This window comes from Brassica napus, chromosome A7, assembly GCF_020379485.1.
Source record: "Brassica napus cultivar Da-Ae chromosome A7, Da-Ae, whole genome shotgun sequence".
NCBI classification, from domain to species: domain Eukaryota; kingdom Viridiplantae; phylum Streptophyta; class Magnoliopsida; order Brassicales; family Brassicaceae; genus Brassica; species Brassica napus.
Genome location: NC_063440.1, coordinates 22976220 through 22993034, shown reverse-complemented (window position 1 = coordinate 22993034; position 16815 = coordinate 22976220). Strand labels below are relative to the sequence as shown.

The window sequence follows — 16815 nt, the reverse complement described above, 5'->3', positions numbered from 1 at the left end:
AATCAATTTTGGATTCATTAGTTGCAGAAAAAATAAAATGAAAATTGTCTTTAGCTTAATCATCAACATTCAGTCCTCTCAACTCATTACCAAACATCAATACACGATGTTTCCGACAGCATTAAAAAAAAGTTGAGCTTCGCTAGTGGATTCACTAAGGGATCCTCTAAAGGTGCGCACTGCGCAGATATCACAAACTATACTTTGACCGGCTCTCAATGTAAGCTTCTGTTGATGGTTCCCTTCCAAGAAAACTTGTAAGAAGTTCCATGGCCTCTTTGCCTCCTCCCGGGGCCAACACCTAAGAAGAAAGCTGTTGTGTTACACTCACAGTCACAGATTACAAAAAGATGTAAAGAATAAACAAATACGCTTCTCGTTATCTTTTTTACTTTGTCTCTGAACTGCAAGCCATTATACAAATTCGGATGCCCATCTCCAAATTGTGAAGCAAATATATCAGCAGCATAAACCTGTGAACCGGATTCTCATTATTAAAAAAATAACCATGGCAAAGAGCAATCAGCGCAGTGCAAATCAATTAATACCTCACTCCATAAACGGCTGTAACATGTTGCTTCAGAGCCGATTACAGCACGTGTGAAACATGAAGCAGGGTTTGTTCCTTCCACTACTGGTAGCCCTAACATTACCTATAGAGAGAGAGACACTAGTAGGTATTAAGACAACTTACCAGCAGTAAATAAAACATATTGCTTTGAGAGTTTCTGCTTTTTACCTTTGGATGAAGACTCCTGATTAGTTGGTGAAAGTCCACATCATCATCCGAATATATTTTCTGATCGAATAGACCTGAGATTATCAATGGTTCAAGTATCGTTAGTCAATCCCAATATTTGCCTTAATCACGAAATGCTTATTACTAAAGTTATAATAAGAACCACTCTCTACTGATCATACTAACAAACCATTAGTCCTAACAATGGTGAGAAAAAAATGAAGTGGAGACACTGAGATGAATCAAACTGAAGAGGTATATAATCATCAAGACATGTTTTGACAGTAACCAATTTAAAACCACTTGATTCAGATAAGATCCACTGAAAGAGATGTCTCACAGTATAGAATCTCCTGAAGCGACTTGAGTGCAGAGAAAGAATATCGCCAACGTTTGAGTGTTTTGCAGACTTCGTCCACAAGTGGCTTGGTGATATCCTGCAATTCCAACGAATTAAATAAAGCAATCACAGTCTAAAAGGGCATCAGGAATAAATCCCAAGTTGAGCCAAATTAGCATAGGTAGTCGACCAAAGAAGAAATGTCAACCAGTCTGTCATGCAAAGCACTCACCTGACGATAACCTGATATTAACTTCAAGGTGAAACTCTCGTAACACCTAGAAATACAAGAATCATATTCCATCAGTAAGGATTTGCGTTAATACAGAAAAAAAGATTTTTTTTTTTTGAATGAATGTAAAATTTTATTCAATCAAAACATGTTTACATCAAGTGCTTCTATTGTTGATATGCAATCAAAAGCAAGAAATACAAGAAAAAAGATATTACAGTTAACTTACCAGTTTTCCAGTAATTGAGAAGGTATCTCTCGAAAGTCAGGGTCAACACGTAGGCCCGAGAATCTAGCAAATGAAGCACGATTGCAGATGTGTTGGACCTATATGCCAGTGGTTAACAAGGAACATTAGTTCATAATATCCTTTGATATATACAAAAAACAATGTAAAGCATCATCTATCCATTTATTCCAAGTAAAAAATCTTATTGACGTACCACATGGCCAAACTCATGAAAAAGATTAACCACCTCAGAGAACCCCAAAGGCAGAGCTTCACCCCCAGCTTTTGCAAACTGTGCAATAAGCAATGCCACAGGAATCTAGAGACAGAAACAGAACAAAATAAATGCCAAAATAAGAATACCAACACGTTAAAATACATCGGCACAAGATTCCAATATCATATTTATCTTCGAAACTACATCACATTTGCGCACAAATGTTTGAAATGGATGTCGGATTAGTCACCTGACATGCACCATTGGAGAACAGTGCATTGTTCTGAAGAGCCACCACACAGCTTTGGCTAAATTTCCCTTCCCTATTGAACAATATAATGCTCACAACTTAAAAGTGGAGGATATGAAAGTGAAAAGGGGATTAAGCTAAGGTTGCTTATGGACCTTGAAAACATGTCAAGATAGAAATATCCCAAAAGCTTTCCAGATCCGGAGTCAAAGACGGCAAATGCTCGAACATCATAATACCAGACATCAATTTCTGTAACCTCTTCAATCTTTATTCCTGCATAGAAAAATTGGTCAGATTATTAAGAGCCAAAAGATTAAGAATAAAGACTCTAAACTCACCAAAAAGGTCCTGACATATTTTAAAAATCCCGGGAAGGACCAAACTGACAGGAAAATATTGTCGGATATCTCCAAAATCAAGATCAAATTGCAACTCCTCTACTCTCTTTATATAATATAAAAGATCTTCTACACCAAACGGAAGCTCCCCTTCTTCTTTCCTCTGATATTAGAACCCAACAAGTTGAGTGTTGTGAAAGGCATCACTATTATATGAAATAGACAGCATTATATTTTACCTTCAAGTCTTTCAAAAAGGACAACTCTCTACTAGCCAAATCAGTTAAAGTGGAAGAGATGTCCTCCAGGAACCTGATCACCTGGACACAAGAGCGTCAGTTTAAACGACATGATGTATAATGATAAACTAATAACTTGAAGGATCTTTCACAGACCCTTGTTGATGTCTTTGACATCCTATGATCGAGAGCATAATCTGCAAAGTGTGCATAACCAAGTAAGCGGGCTAATCTATGGCGCGACTGAACCTACAGAGACGAGTATAGTAAGATGTCAGCTGATTGAATCCTGCTGCAGGCTTCTGTCAAGGGTTTCTACTTTCTAGAATAGACATGCAATTACCAGTTTTTGTAACACCGGAATATTGGCATCTCCACATCTCTTTCCATATGCCATAGCCACTGTCTTCCTTGTCTTGGCTATCTGCAACAGCCAAAATATGTTCAGACAAATTCAAATGTATTGGCGTGAACAGATAGAGAGATGATGAAACTATACCCAGTTATAAAAAGCCAGTATCAAGAACAGGTAAGTTATTGTATCTTCAATGTTTTCTGCTGCATGGCAATTAAAAAAGGTACATGGGAATTGTTACCTTGCACAACTCTAGGATAGCTGCCACGTGATTACTTTCCAAGGTGAGCTTGAATTCATTATTTTGAGTTTTATCCAAACTCTGAAGGAGGAAGTGTAGAAATGGAACTTAATTACGGAAAAGTCAAGCTCACAAATTTGCATGTCACATAGTAAGCAAAATAACATTTCGGTTAAACACCTGAAGGAATTCCAGAGGCAGACCAGCAAGCTCAGACTCGGTAAAAAAGAGACAAGAACTATCTTCATTTAAGTTCTGAACGTAACGCAAGCTTAGCTCATCAATTTCATTTCTCAGTCTATCCACTTCCTCTCTTTTTGTTGCAGTAAGGTGCAGACCATTGTGCTCGAAGTCTCTAACCTGTCACTGATAAAAACAGAAATCAATACATTTGTTCAACTCACACATCTTAGTAAAGAAAAAATAAGCCTGCAAGCAACTCTTGCAAATGTGCTACGAAATAAAGCTCATTACTGCAACCACTTTCTTCTAGAGCAACGAAGGAAGATCATGAATCCAAAACCTCTAGTCAAACCCTAAAGAATGCTATTTGCTAGTCCATGAGGATAAGAAAATCTCAAAAGACTTTGTTACACAGGTAAAAAAAAAAAACAAGTGTTGGTTCTTATCCACAAGTCGACATGGTTTACACAATTCAAGGCTGGTCAATCTACTTACTACAGCACAAGTAAAGCACATTAAGCAAACATCAATAGTACAAAGTCATGGACTAACAAACTCTGGAATTGTGAAGGAGACACTACAACTGGTAACAACTAACAACCACGCTAAGGAGGACATATCTACACAACTATTGTACTTTAAAATCAGCTAATAGAATGATTCTTTTGCTTAAGAAACTCCATGATCATGTGATATATGACAGTCAGTGAAAAGCATATGATTCAGTTTTCCTTACCAGACACTGTAGGTAGCGTTTAGCTTCGGGAGAAATTGATTCTCCCTTCGCAGCATAAATTCTGATAACACGGTAAACATCTTCACGTTTTCTGATAAGCTTGCACAAAGATACCATCATCAGTTCAATCCAAGAAGACAGTAAACCAAAAGGAATCATTGAATCAACAAAACACCTGCAGGAGAGAAGATGAGCGTCTATCTTCAGCTCTGCTTCAGCGCTAGCTTTACGAACGTTATCGTGTGGAGATAACATCTTAGGAATCACACAGGATTGTATAAGAGGAAGCTGCCTCGCTTCAAGCTCCGCCAGTGGCAACACAACATTCTCATAAGATAGCTACAATAATCAACAATCAATCAAGTCAGAAACGTTTCCATATCCATCTCGTTTCTTCAAGTAATTTCGATTAACCTTGTTAAGAGGAACCAAGGCAACAGCATCATGAACTCTCGTGGAGATGGAGATTATCTCGTCAGCCAAATCGAGAATCTCCTTCGCAGATAGATTAACACAAACAGTATCACACCCAGGAAGACCTAAATCGAGAATCTCTCGTCAGCATTGTGAGATACGAATTCAAGCAAGCGGGAGCTCGAGATCGAGAGAGAGAGAGAGAGAGAGAGAGAGAGAGAGAGAGAGAGAGAGAGAGAGAGAGAGAGAGAGAGATGATGGCACAATCAAGCGGGAGCTAGAGATAAAGAGAGAGAGAGACCTTTCTTCTTGGATTTTTGCTTGTGAGAGTTGAAAGCGAAGATGGCGAAACTGACGGCGAGTCCGAGCAGCCCGGCCGCTCCGGTGAAGGTTACGAGTTTGAGCTTCGTAGGATTAGATCGTTGCATTTTCTTGTCGTTTTCGTCGTTTTCCGTCATTTTCGTCTGCTGTTTTTCTCTCTCGGGAAAATAAATTGGGAGTGTGGGACTAGGAGGGAAAAGCTTAGCGTGTAGTGCCCCCTCGCTCGCCGATGGCCCAATTAGACGGACGGGACAATCTTCTTGTAAATAATATTTTTGATATTGTCTTCATTTTTCTTCTTCTTAATTCCAAGACTAGATTTTATAAATATGTATTTCTCGATTCTAAAAAAATAATGTATAATATTGTATTACATTATTTAAAGAATATAAAATAAGACTACATAACATAAATACATTTTTTAAATTTTCTTTGTGGAAATCATTATGTTGTTTGATTGTTGTACTTGATTCACATATTTGCATAGTTATTTGTGATAGATAAATAAATATATTTTTATTATTAGTAAATAATATATATTTATTATATAATATAAAAAAATAAAATTATTTACTTTTAAAACAAACTTGTCTCATGTTGGGGACTCGGTTATAGACATATCATATTCGAATGAGATATTTTTACAGTTATCAATCCTCTTAACAGTTAAGAAACAAATCTGAATATCAAAACAATATCTCATACGATCTCTTTGTGGAATAACTGCTCTGAAAAAATTGAATTTATGCATAAAAAAAGACTGGAAATGGATGTGCACATGTGTTATCTAAGTCAGTTTTACAAAATACTATTCATAGTTCATATATCATTTATGTTCATCCTATTTTTTCCATCATTTCTTAAACATCTTGAAATAACTGATGCTAATTGATAATAAACTTTTGGACGGCAAAAAAAATCAAATTTGTCTAATTATCGCTTAATTTGTTTAACTGATATATATGTATTTCTCAATTCTAAAAAAATAATGTATAAGATTGTATTACATTATTTAAAGAATATAAAATAAGACTACCTAACATAAATATATTTTTAAAATTTTCTTTGTGGAAATCATTATGTTGTTTGATTGTTGTACTTGATTCACGTATTTGCATAGATATTTGTGACAGATGAATAACTATATTTTTATTATCAGTAAATAATATATATTTATTATATAATATAAGAAAAATGAAATCATTTACTTTTTAAACAAAGTTCTCTCATGTTGGGAATTTGGTTATAGACATATAATATTCGAAGGAGACATTTTTACAGTTATCAATCTTCTTAACAGTCAAGAAACAAATCTGAATATCAAAACAATATCTCATACGATCTCTTTGTGGAATAACTGCTCTGAAGAAATTGAATTTAGACATTAAAAAAGACCGGAAATGATGTGCAGATGTGGTATCTAAGTCATCTTTACAAAGTACTACTATTCATAGTTCATATATCATTTAAGTCCATCATTTCTTAAACATCTTGAAATAACTAATGCTAATTAATAATAAACTTTTGGCTAGAAAAAAAATCAAATTTGTCTAATTATCGCTTAAATATTTTATTAATATTGTCTAAGAAGCTTTCAATTGATATCATAGTTTAATTTTTATTAGTTTTTTTTGTTAATTTTAGAGTTTTTTGTATTTAAGATTTTATTCCATATTAAGCTTATATTTCTTTCACATAATATATATATATGTCATAAAAATTACCATCAAATCAGCTTTACTTATTTATTATTTTGTTTTTAATAAAAATACACTTTTTAAATAATTTAATTTAAAATAAAATTATATATTAATTTGTTGTATTCTAATGATTGATTTAATTAATTTGCTTTGGTGGATAACTTAAAAAGTTTTCATATGAATCGGGGAAAGCAAGCTTATGCTGTTATATTATATTTATTTGTGTATATTGAATCTATATATAATGCTAGTGTAATAAAGAAAGAACATTATTTTTTTGTAACTTCAAAAAGATACACTATTACAATTTGAAATTATTCAAAATTGAATAAAATGGTAATTAAATAAATCTAATTGTTTTTTTATCTTGTTTAGTTGGATTCTCATGAAAAGAAATCGATAGGTTAAACAAATGTTTCAAAATTTGTTGTGTATTGTTTTGTCTATAAATTACAAAATTTATTGAATTGATATATTTAATTATTGCACCCTTAAATAATATTTTATTAAGACATTAGAGAACTATGTTTTGAGTTGTTTTGTCAAAAATGTACAAAAATCTATGCTTTTTCATATTTGTCACTAAAATTTATATGTTAAACTTACTTTTACAAAATTCTTAACTTTGTCACGAAAACAAAAATCTATGCTTTTTCATATTTGTCAATGTTTTCACACTTTCAAAGAATATATTAGCTTAGTCATTTTTTTTTTACAAAACAAAGTATCGGAGTCTTGAAAGTTGAATCCATATTATTGTAAATGTACATAAGAGTTTGTGATTACATACTTAGTGATTTTGTATATTTGTCCAAGAAAGTTTCAATGACTTAGTGGTATCTGTCATATATTTATGTCATACTAACCTGGGTTCGATCCTTTCCTTTGCATTGTTTTTTCATTTTTACGGAAAAAAATGAGATGACGTGGCAACTTCGAACTCTCTGATTGGACGATTTTTTGTGTTTACGTGGACACTCTAAAAGGAATTTATATCTCCCTTTTAGTATAGTATAGATATCTAGAATAATCAAAATTATAGTATTTCTTTTTAATATTTATTATTATTAATTTGATAAATTTTAATTTAGTAAATCAAGCATGAATTCACAATGTGTAGGACAACATATGGCATTTTTTTCCTAAATCATATCTGTAAGTTATTTCAAACAGTACATTTTTTAAAAGAAATGTAATTGGCATATTTACAAGAAACAAAAGTATGGTCTAATTTTACAAAAAAAAAATAAGTATGGTCTAAGTCTATCTCTTCTCTTATTTCTGTCATTTAGAGAAAGAAAGAGTCATGGGTAATATAATTCTATAACAACCTGATCTTAATCTCATCGTTATCAGTCTAATTAAAAAATTAATTTTCACGATAATTTTGTTTGGATTTTTTAAAAAATATATTTTATCTATTTTTCGTCTTTGTATTTAGAAAATTTTCTTCATTTGATAGCTTAAATTTTTTTTCTACCAACAATAAAATGGTCGAAACAATGATATATAATTCTTCTCTTAATGTAAAATTATTACAAACAAACAAAAATAAAACTTCAAACACCGGATAAAAACATATTCTCTTTTAGTGATAATCCATATATCCATTTTTAATAATCGATAAAAGTTTCCATAATCTTATCTTTTGACATTCTTAATTCCGCATGATGTGTGTTTCAAATAGTTGTTCTACTTAAGCACCACCACTAAAAGAGACTCAAAAGAGAATCTGGATAATGCCATAGGCCCATTAAAAAGCCCATAAGTATCGTCAACTATTTGTTGAAGGAAAAAGAAATGCAGAAAACCCTTCTCTAGCCCCAATCTCCGTTGTCATCTCCGCGAAAAAAATCCGCCATGGCTCCTAAATCGAAAGAGAAACCGAAAACCTCGGCATCGTCACAGCCTCCTCCCGCAATCGAAGATCTCTTCACCACTCTCGATAGGCACATCCAGCGATCTGAATACGAACAAGCCGTCAAGGTCGCTGATCAAGGTATACAGATCCAACGTCTCTATGATTCTTCTTAAATTTTATAATGGTGAAATTGAGATTGTGATTGTTGGTTACAGTTTTGTCGATTGCACCTGCCGATGAGGACGCGATCCGATGCAAAGTTGTGGCTCTTGTCAAAGACGATAAGATCGACGATGCTCTCTCCGTCATTCATTCCTTCCATAAGCTTCCCATCGATCTAGGCTTTCAAAAGGTCACTTCTCGTATACTAATCGAACTACGTTTAGTCTAAGAATCACTGAAGAAACCAATTTTTCTTGAGTTAGTTGAGATCTACAAAGATAATGTTTATCAAAAGCTCTTCTGACTCTAAGCTCTGATGGTTTCTCTGTTGCTTTGAATAGGCATATTGTTTATACCGTCAAAACAAGCTAGACGAGGCTTTAGAGTGTTTGAGAGGTCGAGAGAGAGATTCAGAGACTTTGCTTTTGGAGGCTCAGATTCTCTACCGTCTGGGGAAAACAGATGCTTGTGTGGATGTGTATCGGAAGCTGCAGAACTCCGAGATTGAGACTGCGGAGGTCAATTTCGTGGCCAGTTTGGTTTCAGCTGGTAAAGCTTCACAGGTGAAAGGAGCGTTGGAGTCGTGGAAGATCAAACCAACTAGTAGCTTTGAGTTGGCTTTTAACACTGCTTGCTCTTTGATTGAAAACAACAACTATTCTGATGCTGAACAACTTCTGCTGGCTGCAAGGAGGTATGTCACTATAAGTACGCTTGACTACTGATTGTACACTATACTCTTCTCTGATGAAAATACTGTTGGGTTGAGACAGAATTGGTCAGGAAACCCTCACGGATGACGGATTTGCTGATGAGGATATTGAGAATGAGCTGGCCCCAATCGCTGTCCAATTAGCATATGTCCAACAGGTATTTTTGTGCTGCTTGTCTTGTACTTAGCCTCCTGTTTAGATATCTTCTAGTTGTTAGTGACGACATTTTTATCATCAGGTCCTTGGACAAACTCAAGAATCCACCAGCTCTTATGCAGACATCATTAAACGAAACCTGGCTGATGAATCGTCACTTGCTGTTGCTGTGAACAACCTCATTGCCTTGAAAGGTTCCAAAGATGTTTCTGATGGCTTGAGGAAGCTTGATCGCCTCAAAGAGAAAGACTCCCCAAATTTTCAGCTTTCTCAAACACTTGACGCAAAGCTTTCACAGAAACATAAGGAAGCTATATATGCCAATCGCGTCCTTCTGCTCCTCCATGCAAATAAGATGGATCAGGTCCTTTTTAAATCATAAATCTTGTTTGTTCCTATCTTATATCTTCTTTGCATATTTGGCTTGACCATTTAAGAGAATCTTATACCGCAGGCACGAGAACTCTGTGCTGCACTGCCAGGTCTCTTTCCTGAGAGTGTTAATCCTGCATTGCTTCAAGCTGCCGTTTTGGTGAGAGAGAACAAGGCTGCCAAAGCTGAAGAACTTCTGGGACAGTTCGCAGAAAAGTTCCCGGAAAAGTCTAAGTCGGTTCTCTTGGCCAGGGCACAAATTGCTGCATCGGCCAGTCATCCTCATGTAGCAGCAGAGTCCTTGTCCAAAATAACTGATATTCAGCATTTCCCTGCAACTGTTGCTACAATTGTTGCTCTGAAAGAGCGAGCTGGGGACAATGATGGTGCTGCTGCTACTCTTGACTCAGCCATTAACTGGTGGTCAAATTCGATGACTGAGAACAATAAGCTTGGTATATTGATGCCGCAGGCTGCTTCCTTCAAGCTCAGGCATGGTCAAGAAGAGGAGGCTTCACGGCTATACGAGGAGATTGTGAAAAAGCATAAAAGCACAGATGCTCTCGTGGGTCTTGTGACTACACTTGCTCGTGTCAATGTCGAGAAAGCAGAAACTTACGAGAAACAGCTAAAGCCGTTGCCTGGGTTGAAAGCTGTTGATGTGGATAACCTAGAGAAAACCTCTGGTGCAAAACCCATGGAAGGTGCCGCTGCTGCTGCTTCAGCGATGCAGGAAGAAGTGAAGAAAGAGAAGGCAAAGAAAAAGAGAAAGAGAAAGCCAAAGTACCCCAAGGGATTCGATCCAGCAAACCCGGGTCCACCTCCGGACCCTGAAAGGTGGCTTCCGAGAAGGGAAAGGTCAAGTTACAGACCCAAGAGAAAGGACAAGCGAGCAGCTCAAATCCGTGGCTCGCAGGGCGCAGTGACCAAGCAAGAGAAACAAGAAGCAGCTCCTTCGACTTCAAAGTCAAACCAAGCGACCACTAAGAGTGCAGCCGCTGATCCCAAAACCAAGCCTTCTTCCTCTAAGGCTTCCAAAAAGAAGTCTAGGAGATGAATGAAACATCCTTTTTACAGTATTTTCTAAGAGAACAAATGGACTACTTAAAATGACGACACTTTGTTTTCTGTTTTTTGGATTTGTTAAGTTTTGGTTGTCATGACCCATTTAAGATTTTGGTTAATTTATCAGTTTACATATGTTCGTTTGCATTGGTATTGAATCAAGAAGAAGAGCAAGAAGAGTCGATTAAATGCACAAGAATGTCAATAATCAAAGTGATATAGATACAATGAAACAGTGATTTTGGTTATTAACTAATCACTTTTCAGGTTTCTTGCGGAGATCCTTCATCCATTTAAATCCAAGTATGGTTTTCCCAAAGATTCTTCTGCTTCCATCTTTGTCCTTCTTTGTTTTCTTTTTGCCTTCATCTTCTTTTGTACAACTCGGAGGAGGGTCAGGGTTTGTATCCCATTGATCAGCCCATGATAGCCCTGAATCCATCTTCTTTTCTTGAATATATTTCAGAATCAAAGAAACATTAGCCTACCTAGAGGAGCATCTTCAATAACTTATTTGTAGCTTTCTTCTTCTTGTCTCATTGCCCTTGGTTTAACTCTATTAGTTTTCAGTTTTTTTTTGTTGTTTTTACTGGTAACCTAACTCTTGTTTTACTACATTCCTCTCTATTTTTGGTCATCTGCTTGGCTGGCAACTTGGCACAAAGAAACAATCTTATATTGTTTTTCTTAATTGAAAATTAGGCCATCTTATGGTTTAACCGTCTTCACCTACTTTTACAAATGAAAACATTTCACATCCAAAAAAGCACATCCCATCTCCAGTCTCTACATAGTCCAGAACTATAATTTGCTTTATCTGATTAAATTATGTTACATAATCCTTAACAAGTTTTCATAACTGACACAATGATTCATCAGTTCAATAATCAAAAGCTATCACGAGATCGCTAAAAACTCATCTAAAAGAACTCGACATGATCAGCTATTTCTCTGCATACCAGTTTTGATTCCGCAGCCAAACTAATGCTTTTAGCAATAGCAAGACCAGTAAGCTTATGCGTAGACGTTGGCTCATACTTCTTCACCTCTGCATCATCCTTCCCTAACAACAAAGCCCCTCTCGCAGGAATCACATTCTCCCACCAAAACTCCCTCAACACCTCGTAGATAATCCTCCAATAGCTTCTGTCTCTCATCACTCTGAAAACAGAGCTCCCGTTCAGTGTCCAGCAGTACAAGTCCACCCACTCACGGTCCATTATCTCCATCTGACCCTGCATCTGAGGCATGTAATAGAAAGGCACTTTGGACCAAGGCAATACAGTCTCTGTCTTCCCTTTGTTATACGGACACTTCACTTCTAGAATCCCAACGTCAAGAACTCCATCTGGAGAAGCACCAAGCCAGTGAAACTGCTCTTGGGAGTGAAGAGCAAACCCCATTGACCCAACCTCACACCCCATGATTCTCTTGTACCTCTCTATCGCAGCTGATTCCATCTGCACACCCCAGTTCATTGCAAATTTTGCAGAGTCCTCCACCACTCGTGGTGACTCCGAGTCATACACCTTCTCGTGCCAGAGCTCGGAGCGGCGGTTCTTCTTCCAGAAGCCGAGCGCTGTACTGAATGTGCTCGTGGTTAGCTTGTCTTTCCTTAAGGCAAACCATTCTTCTGATTTCTGAGGGATGTCTGATGGGGAGAGATGGCTTGAGACAGCAGCTAGTGAAGAACGGGGAGGAACAGCAACAAGGGGTAAGCTTGTCTGAGAGAGGACTTGTAATGCAGTGGAGGAAAAGGACTGTGAACTGCTTCTGTTCCTAAACTTTGGTCTCGGTGAAACTGAAGCGCTTGGTTTAGGGATAAGAGTGTGGAACATGGGAATTGAACAAGTCCTCATTTGGTGTTGAAAGGAAGCAACTTTACTTTGGCTTCAAGACCCTACAGAGAAACCCTTTTCAAAATAAGGTGAAAAAATGCAATCTTTGAACTTTAAAATCATCAAACAGATTCAGAAACTAGTGGAAAACAAGACAGCACATACGAAAGGAACTAAAGCAGAACACTGATAGAGAAGTTTTGTGATTTGCGTTTCAATGTTTATCCACGAAAAGGCGAAATGATTTAGCAATGATCAGAGACACTAAACGATCCTAATTCTGAAGAACCCCTTTAACCAGAAGGAGAAAATTGGATTATATAAAAGATGATATCGCAAGCGCACAAGGTGTTCGATGATATTACCAGAACCGCACTTCAGCGGGGGAGAGGAAGCAGAAGATATGGATTTAGTTGGTTTCATTTGGTTATTTATTTATTAGTTGTGATTTTGATTTGGTCTATCCGGTTTAGTCAACTGTATATATATGAATGCGTTGACTTTGCTTTTCAAGTGAAATTTTTTTTTCTTCAGAATAGTACTTTTTCATATGCTTGCTTACATTTCTCTTCTATCTATTATGGTATCAAAGTTTTGTTTCCGTCAAATTTTGTGATTTCATCTTCGTTTTCCTCTATTTTCTCAAAACTTTTATCGAATATGCTCCAGCTCGCAGTTGTTTCTAAAGTCAAGTCAAATAAGTGTGGTATTGGTGTTCTTGCACTGACAAGCCAGTTGGTGTACAAAGGAATTTTTTGGTGCGGTTAGAAATCTAAAACTTTTGGGTTACTGTCTTTTTTCTACCAGTGGTTGTTGGGTGATCAGTCTCTTTTCAGCAGGTTTTTACAAAAATGTACAGTTTCGGTGTCAATCTGTTAGAGCTGAGCTTTGGACAAACCGGTATCTACCAACACTACAAAAAAGGATGTGAATTGTATCACAACTAAATGATACAATTTTCAATCATTTATTTTTAAATGATACATTCATCCAACAAGTATTTGGTACTTGAACTAGTGAACATGTAATAATATGGTTTATTTGTTAATTGTACTTTTTATATTTTGATATAAGAGATTTGACGATCGTAGCGAGGAGCAAGAAAATAGTCCAGTGACAAAGTAATTTCCATGAAAATAAAAATTTAATCATGAACAAATGTTAACTTTCAATAAACTGTTTTGAATTTATGTGAAATATAAAAATAGTTTGATAACAGATTTTAACGATTGTAGAAAGGAATAGTGACAAATATTTTCCATGAAAGTAAACATTTACTCAAAACTTAATCATGAACAAATGTTAACTTTCAATAAACTGTTTTGAATTTATGTGAAATATAAAAATAGTTTGATAACAGATTTTAACGATTGTAGAAAGGAATAGTGACAAATATTTTCCATGAAAGTAAACATTTACTCAAAACTTAATCATGAACAAATGTTAACTTTCAGTAAACTGTTTTGAATTTATGCGATAAATATATAAAGTAAATTGATATATATATATTATAAATTGATAAGAGATTTATAAACGATTGTAGGAAAGAAACAAGAAGAATAGTCCAATAACAAAATATTTTCCATGAAAATAAACATTTATTCAAGACACTAAACAAAACTTAGAAATTTTAAAATTCAAGTTCCTTTATCTCATCAGTTTTCCATTGGTCATTGGACAACATACAGTAGTTGCAGTGAAAATCCCAACGACCTCGCATACGTCCCCGCAACTCGTTGCATGTCTCGCAATGATTTGAACACACGATAAATGTGTCAAGCTTTTGAGTGGCAGTTTGTACGATATTTTCGGTCTCTAAACCTGACGCCTTTATGTAGTTATTGTAGTATACATTAGCAAATCCTTTACAATCTATGTATAAGCAATGTGAAAGATTTAGGTTCCTGAGGTTTTGGTGATCAGTGACAAGCGACAATAGTGCATCTATGTATAAAGCTGCACCTCGGAAGCTTAAACTCTCCAGGTTTGAGAAGTAACTCACAATTTGATAGGCTAAGTCATTGTCTAAAAGCCGGATAAGCTTTAGGCTGGTGAGGTTCTTGCAGTTCTCTCCAATGGCGCGAAAGTTAGCATTTCTAATGGGTAAACCAGGTTGAGTAATGACTAACGTTTTGAGATTCTTCCACTGGCTGAATGTAAACATTAGTGAATTCTTATTGAGATTACGATAGAGCGGCAGTGACAATTTTTTTACGTTTGGCATCCTGAAAAAAAACTAAGAAAAAGTAAATAAACACACAAGATTGCACGATACCACGCTTATCCATAAATTTTTCTATCATATAATGTGCAAATCTGTTTAAGGGATATAACTTACCTTTGAGCAATGATCGCGAGTTCCTCGTCTTGTATATAGTAACAGTTATCAAAAACTAGATTTGTCGTGACTGAGCTGTTAAATTTAGTTATCTCAGCCAATATATTTCTGAGCTCATATTGGTGTTCTTCGTCATTAGACAGATGGTCTGCCTTAGCAGAAAATTTTGAAATAATTGACTTGAGATTACTTAAGTCTATAGTCTTCCATAAAGATTTGTTGTGAGAAGCAAGGAACCAAGAGACACAGACGCGAGATATCCCCTTGATTATATCAACAACGTTGAGCATCCCAAATATCTTGGCTAATATGTTTTTCTCCATATTTTCCCACCTTGAGATTTTTTCTAAGCTATTTGGTGTTTCCATCTTAGTGCAGCTAAAAACAATGCAAATTGCAAAGTAATAGAGTTTTCTAATGATTAAAATTCAGAAATTTAAAAGAAAATAACAATAGATTCAACAGTATTGAATAACGTACCGATTTGTTAGAACAAACAAAAACGTTGAGGAAATGATACAATTTATAGAGAAGTCACTGGACACATATAGGGGATTTACTTCTGGGGATTGTAACCATTTCTGAATTTTGAAACTTTGGCTACTATATTAACTGAGCACAGATATTTTATGATGAGGCATGATGAAATACTATTACAATTATTTTTTTTAAAAGACTTGTATGGCCTATAAGTAACCCATTATGAGATATTTTTCCAAAAAGTTATATATACACAATTTAATAAAATGGATATATTTGATATGAAATCAATTTACATAATAAAGTTATTTATAAATAGTAGTATATTTCTGTAAAATTAAATAAGATATGTAAGTAAATAGTAATTGATCTTTTTGTGAAGATATTTATGCCATTAATGATAATTAATCTGTGCATGTTCAAAGATTGAAAAGCAAATCTATATATTATTAAAGTAGAAGCATTCGCGGAAATTCATTGATTCCTCTAAAGATAACAAAACCACCCCTCCACATCAAACACCTTAGGAACCAACATGATCATTCTTACCCTGACTATTATATTTTTCAAACCCCACATCAACAAATATTAGTACTACCAAAGGCTGTACCAAAATAAAAATAAAAAATCTAGGAATATACAATCATAGGTCGCTCTCAAATATGAATAAGAGCTAATGCAAAACATATTACACAGTCTAATAAATAACATATTTCATATTCCCGAGCCTATTACAAACCATATATATTAAGTTGTCGTTTTCAATCACAAGGGTGGTTTGTTTAAGAGTCGGATAGCATTATAATCCTCTAGTTTGAGACTCGAAATTATGCTTAAGGGTCTTTATCTTGGCAGATAATTGCATCCAGACCATTCACCACATTAGACAACTTTTCTATTTGAGCCACTGAATGAGCTACTAGTTCATGCGAAAAGGAAGCCACCACAGTTACTCGTGCTGGTTGGTAACTAAGATTCGTTCAGACCTTTCTATATATAAGACTACATGTATGGTGTGTTAATTGTATCTTGAGGGAGCACTTAAAACTCAGCTTGGACCGTTTGTGGATTCTGAGCATCCAGAGATTAAGAAAGGAGCTGTTGATGTCAAACCCGGGGACTTTTGAGGCAAACCAGGTACAAAAATCTCTTCCGAGAAGCCATATTCTCTCAACTCTCAAAGTCCTTAAACCATAAACATTCAGGTAAAGGTAGCTTGCTGCACGTTGGATGTACTTAAAGCATCTGAGTGGGGATGGGATGTCTAGAAACCCAAATGGAGTCCCCACAGAT

General features: G+C 35.5%; 5 protein-coding genes across 7 annotated transcripts; 1 reads left to right on the top strand and 4 right to left on the bottom strand.

Annotated features, from left to right (window-relative positions):
• Positions 1-33: 33 nt before the first annotated feature.
• Positions 34-5074, bottom strand: LOC106454291 (probable thimet oligopeptidase). The gene is made up of 20 exons (XM_013896436.3): positions 4818-5074; positions 4517-4641; positions 4278-4441; positions 4103-4193; positions 3364-3543; positions 3184-3264; positions 2931-3011; positions 2744-2836; positions 2588-2668; positions 2349-2511; positions 2163-2283; positions 2008-2080; positions 1755-1859; positions 1541-1638; positions 1312-1357; positions 1080-1176; positions 740-813; positions 549-653; positions 393-473; positions 34-301 (listed from the first exon to the last, which is right to left on the bottom strand). The coding sequence occupies exons 1-20, from the start codon at positions 4972-4974 to the stop codon at positions 191-193; spliced, it is 2127 nt and encodes a 708-aa protein (XP_013751890.1). The 5' UTR covers positions 4975-5074; the 3' UTR covers positions 34-190.
• Positions 5075-8315: 3241 nt separating this feature from the next.
• Positions 8316-11001, top strand: LOC106454283 (signal recognition particle subunit SRP72-like). The gene is made up of 6 exons (XM_013896430.3): positions 8316-8536; positions 8614-8750; positions 8902-9254; positions 9334-9430; positions 9512-9793; positions 9884-11001. Exons 1-6 carry the CDS (start codon positions 8398-8400, stop codon positions 10856-10858), a joined length of 1983 nt encoding a protein of 660 aa, XP_013751884.1. The 5' UTR covers positions 8316-8397; the 3' UTR covers positions 10859-11001.
• Positions 11002-11049: 48 nt separating this feature from the next.
• On the bottom strand, positions 11050-11453 carry LOC106454275. Its single transcript, XM_013896425.3, has one exon. It carries the CDS (start codon positions 11306-11308, stop codon positions 11123-11125), a length of 186 nt encoding a protein of 61 aa, XP_013751879.1. The 5' UTR covers positions 11309-11453; the 3' UTR covers positions 11050-11122.
• A 204-nt stretch (positions 11454-11657) lies between these two features.
• LOC106454253 lies at positions 11658-13160 on the bottom strand. Of its 3 annotated transcripts, none has more exons than XM_013896404.3 (2): positions 13070-13160; positions 11658-12766 (listed from the first exon to the last, which is right to left on the bottom strand). In XM_013896404.3, exon 2 carries the CDS (start codon positions 12723-12725, stop codon positions 11787-11789), a length of 939 nt encoding a protein of 312 aa, XP_013751858.1. In that variant the 5' UTR covers positions 12726-12766; positions 13070-13160; the 3' UTR covers positions 11658-11786. The 3 variants fall into 3 exon arrangements, with proteins under 3 accessions (XP_013751858.1, XP_013751864.1, XP_013751870.1); XM_013896410.2 differs by having other exon boundaries at positions 11658-12779; positions 13070-13115; XM_013896416.3 differs by having other exon boundaries at positions 12870-13083.
• A 925-nt stretch (positions 13161-14085) lies between these two features.
• LOC106365324 (putative F-box protein At4g11580) lies at positions 14086-16656 on the bottom strand. The gene is made up of 3 exons (XM_013804772.3): positions 15523-16656; positions 15043-15420; positions 14086-14929 (listed from the first exon to the last, which is right to left on the bottom strand). Exons 2-3 carry the CDS (start codon positions 15408-15410, stop codon positions 14335-14337), a joined length of 963 nt encoding a protein of 320 aa, XP_013660226.2. The 5' UTR covers positions 15411-15420; positions 15523-16656; the 3' UTR covers positions 14086-14334.
• Between the last annotated feature and the right edge of the window lie 159 nt (positions 16657-16815).